The sequence below is a fragment of the Amblyraja radiata genome, chromosome 14 (assembly GCF_010909765.2).
Source record: "Amblyraja radiata isolate CabotCenter1 chromosome 14, sAmbRad1.1.pri, whole genome shotgun sequence".
Classification (NCBI taxonomy): Eukaryota; Metazoa; Chordata; class Chondrichthyes; order Rajiformes; family Rajidae; genus Amblyraja; species Amblyraja radiata.
The window spans coordinates 48,686,630-48,691,309 of NC_045969.1; the positions used below are offsets into that span (position 1 = coordinate 48,686,630).

General features: G+C 57.1%; 1 protein-coding gene across 1 annotated transcript; it reads left to right on the plus strand.

Moving 5' to 3' along the window:
* Positions 1-1,989: 1,989 nt before the first annotated feature.
* On the plus strand, positions 1,990-4,075 carry klhl34 (kelch like family member 34). Its single transcript, XM_033033520.1, has one exon. It carries the CDS (start codon positions 2,034-2,036, stop codon positions 3,891-3,893), a length of 1,860 nt encoding a protein of 619 aa, XP_032889411.1. The 5' UTR covers positions 1,990-2,033; the 3' UTR covers positions 3,894-4,075.
* Positions 4,076-4,680: the final 605 nt, after the last annotated feature.

Consider the following 4,680-nt stretch of genomic DNA (forward strand, 5'->3'; position numbering starts at 1 on the left):
AGGTAGCACCTGGTGTGCGATTGAGTTATGAGTTGCCCCAGCCATCAGCCAACACATAGGGACGCTACATAAAAGTCAGCAATATATTTAATTATTGGCAGACATTCTTCAGTGCGCGTGGTGCGAGTAATCCTGAAAGTGTGCGATTTAAGATCTCGAGAAAAACACAAAGTACCGTAGTAACTCAGAGAGGCCAGGTACCATCCACGGAGGGAATGGATCGGCGACGTTTTGGGTCGGGGCTGATGTTATTTGATCTGCTGAGTTATTCCAGTACTTTGTATGTTATTCAAGATTCCAGCATCTGCAGTTCCTGTGGCCCTAGATACAATATCTCATTGGATGCATATCATGGTCTTCAAAGGCGACGAAATTATTTGGTGGTATATTTGTACAATCAGCATGCAACATGCGACTCCTCGGTCTGGGCTACAGGGAGAGCATCGGAACGTGAAACACTGAAACCAGTTCCACACTCCAATACACGTTCTGATGCGATGAACTTTAAAGTTAAATCTACTTCTCTCTTGAGATGTTAGTCGACCTGCTGAGAATTTCCAGCATCTTCTGGGTGTATTTGTAGAAGGATTCGTCAGCAGTTGAAGAGTAACTCCAGCACTTTTTCATGCAAAACTCAGATTGCACTGGGACATTATCAGCGCGGTAGTGGACTTGTTTATGGCCCTTGTCGAAGATCACTGGTATCAATTGGGATACAAGGATGGTATGCATTAGCTCCATCGCGCCATTTGCAAGGGCTTGTGCCAACGAGTTTATAGATTGTGTTAAATACAAAGTAAATGCAGGCCAATCGGCCCACAGGTCTAGGCATTGATATCTGTAAAATACTTTCCTCGCCTTTCAACTGACTCCACTGGTCGTTCCCAATGCTCGTTGACCACTTCATCAGGAAGTAGGGCAGTGGGCGGGACACAGCTAAGCAGATCGACCGCAGACTTTACAAACTTGACACAGCCTTGTTTTGTTTGCTGTTTCTATTCTGGTCTTGGCGTCCATCATCGCTAACGAGAGGTCACCGGCCTGCCAGCTAGATTAGTAGCTCGTGTAGGTGAGTGGAGAGAGCATCCCGCGGACATTATCTAACACCAGGACACACAAAACCACATCGGGAATTTGGTGTCGCCCGGCGCTGTTTGTCATCACACGAGGACTTATAGACTTGGAAGTTTAAACTATCAGCTCACACGGCCAGTTCCACGATGGCCTCCGGGACAGATCATCGCTTAATGGCGAAGGACTTCAGGTTTACGAACAACCGCGGCATTCAATTGAACTGAGAGCAACTTTGAACTGGATGGACGAGACGTTTTCTGTAATCCCTTAACGCGGTGGGTCCTCCGAGACTGACTTCAGATTCCAGTGCGTGTTCTGCTTCAGATGCCAACTCTTGCAGCTCGTCGTTGCCAGGATGATCTCCCAGACGGGCCATTTATAATGAGGACAAATTCAACATTCAAAAATAATCTCATCTGATTTGAATGGAGTGCGCCTTTAGCTGAAAGCGGAAGATTGGAAGCGCAACATCGGTCTTGCGTGGATTGATGCACTTCTCAACGACCGAATCAAAGTCCCAGCGGGACAGCGCTGCGGTGATAATGTCTCAAATCGCAACCAGCTGCTCTGTGGATCATCTTCCGGACGAGTTGTAATGAAGGGCAAGTTTGAATTTGCGGGTTAACCGGGCAATCTGCATAATTTCTAAAGGAGTGCAGGCTCAGACATTATTTCTGGACCTCGGCGTCCTGCCAAAAACCTTATCCGACCTGAAGTTTCTTTGGTGCATTGGTGGGACGGGAGGGGAGGGAGTGGGAAGGGGTAGAAAAAGTATAGGGAAGGGTAAAGGAGTGTAGAGGGAGGGGGATATGGGAAGGAGAGGAGGACAGGGGGGTGGAAGAGGGGGATAGAGGGAGGGTAGAGGAATATTGAGGCTGAGACGAGGAGTCTAGGGGGAAGGGAGAGAATCGGGAAAGGGGAGAGAAGAGGGCTGGGTGGTGAGTGAATCTAGGAGGGGTATGAGCTATTTCCTGGCGCTGTCCAACACCCACGGCGAGGCGGTGGTGTCCCGGTACCGGGCGCTGCGGGAGGAGAGGCTGCTGTGCGACGTGGTGCTGGTGGCCGAAGGCACTGAGTTCCGCGCCCACCGCTCGCTGCTGGCCTGCGCCAGCGACTACTTCAGGTGCCTGTTCCAGGCTCACACCCGGGAGGCGGGCGCGGCGGCGGTGCAGCTGCAGCTGGTGTCGGCCGGCGGCCTGGGCCGGGTGCTCGACTTCATCTACACCTCCTGCCTGGTGCTCTGCCCCGACAGCGTGGAGCAGACGCTGCAGGCGGCCAGCTACTTGCAGGTGCCCGAGGCGCTGCGCCTCTGCTCCGTCTACCTGGCCGGCAGCTTGAGCAACGCCCGCTGCTGCCACTCGGCCAACCTTGCGGCCGCCTTCGCCCTGCCCGAGGCTCGACACCGCGCCGACCTCTACATGGCCGCCAACCTGTGGCGGCTGCTGGAGTTGGGGCCGGAGCGCAGCGGCCTGGACGACCTCAACCCCGACTCACTGCTCGCCTTGCTCGACTCGGAGCGGCTGCCCGGCGTGGCCGAGGTGTCGCTGCTCGGCCTGGTCCTCGACTGGCTGGGCCGCGGCCCCGACCCTGACCCGCAGCGCTGGCTCTTGGCCGACCCGCTGCTCAGCCGCGTCCGCTACGGCCTCGTCCCCTGCGCTGAACTACAGCGGCTGCTGCAGGAGGACAAGGGCGGGCAGGGAGTGACCGGCCGCGCCCCCGCCGCCCGCCGCCTCATCACCCAGGCCTTGCGCTACCACCACGCCGAGGCCCGCCAGCCGGCGCGCCAGAGCCGCCAGAGCACGTTGAGGAGCGGCCGGCTGCTGCTGGTGTCCGCCGGGGGGCTGCTGCTGCCGCCGCCGGCATCAGACAGCGGCGAGGCCGGTGCCTGCCCGCCTTTCCGCGGCCTGGCGGCGCTCGATCCCCGCAGCGGCAGCTGGAGGCCGCTGGCCGCCGGGCCCAGGGTGCAGGGCCACTGCGTGTGTGTGCTGGGCGACTTCTTGTTCGTGCTGGGGGGAGAACTGCTGGAGGAGGAGGTGGACCAGGCCCAAGCCGGGGAGCCGGGTAGGTGCAGCAGCGGCCTCGGGCCGATCCCCAGCCGCCGTGTGTTCCGCTACGACCCCCGCTCAGACAGCTGGAGCCGGGCGGCCAACATGTTGAAGCGTCGGGCCCAGTTCGCCTGCTGTGTGCTGGGCGAGCGGCTGCTGGCGCTGGGCGGCCGCTGCGGCCACGGACACCCTTCGCTCTCGGCCACCGAGCAACTCGACCTCGGGGCCGGCGGCGGGGCCGGGCGCTGGGTGGCGGCGGCCGAGTTGCCGCAGCGTCTGCACGGCCACGCCAGCGCCGTCCACGCCGGCACCGTGTACGTGTCGGGCGGGCGGGCGTCAGGCCAGGCCGAGGCCTGCAAGGAGATGTACAGCCTGGCGCCGCAGGCCGGGGCCTCCTGGCAGTGCTGCCCGCCCATGACCATCGCCCGCTTCGGCCATCAGATGGCCACGGTGGGCGAGCGCATCTACTCGTTCGTCGGCATGTACGAGCCCTTCTGCGACATCGAGTGCTACGAGCCGCTGCGGGCCCAGTGGCAGCGCCTCCGGCCTCTGCTCTTCGACCGCTCCTGCTACGGCCTGGCCGTGCTCGACGGCACCGTCTACCTGGTGGGCGGCAAGAAGTGGCAGCAAGGCCGTGAGGTTGCGGCCCAGAGCGCCGTGGCCTACGAGCCGGCCTCCGACACCTGGCGACAGGTGTGCCCGCTGCCCGTGTCCCTGTACGGCACTCAGTGCGGGGCGCTGCTCCTGCCAGAGCTGCCCGAGGCCCAGTGTTAGGCCGAGCTGCAGACCATATCTCTGTAGGCGTCGTTGTCACCTTCCCCTATCTATAGAATCTAATATGTTCTACATTTCCCTTGATCTTCATCTAACTTGACCTCTAACTTCGTAACCTTTGCTCCCCCCTCCGTCTCTCTCCCCCTTCCTAGTTCCCCATCAGTCTGGCTCTCGCCCTGATTAAATGTTCTATCTGTATAGGGGTGATTTCACGAAAGGTCACTGGATCATAGATCCTCACCCACGTGACCGCAAAATCCAACTGGGGTACAAGCGTCACTTCCGGTACATGTTATTGATGCTGAAAACGCGCACTTTCACACCCGTTGAAAACGGCCCGTTTTTGAGCTGTAAATTACTGTGCCAGTCGGGGTGACCGCGAGGCGCAGTTATCTTACTTTACAGTCCAGAAGATAGATAAAAACGAAGGTAAATACAAGAGGGAGCTGAAGGGGCAACAACAGCGGAAGTGGTTAGCGGGCATTGCCGTGGAGATATAAATATTGAAAATATCGGGAATTATCGCGTTTGCCCGCTGCATTTCATCAAAAGTAAGGCTTTATTGACGTTTTATCTTTATTCATTTGTTATATAAAAAGATGTAAAAGTGAAAAATCCGTCAGTAAAATTGCAAAATCGCCCATGGTTCTCAGGTGGGTTTTAACATGCAAAATGAAAACGCTTCTGAAGCTACATTTACCATTTAAATAATCGTAAACTATCAATGCGTTTTGAAATAAATTTTACTCAGATGCAAGCTAAGGAATGGGATAATTGTCAGCTGTTA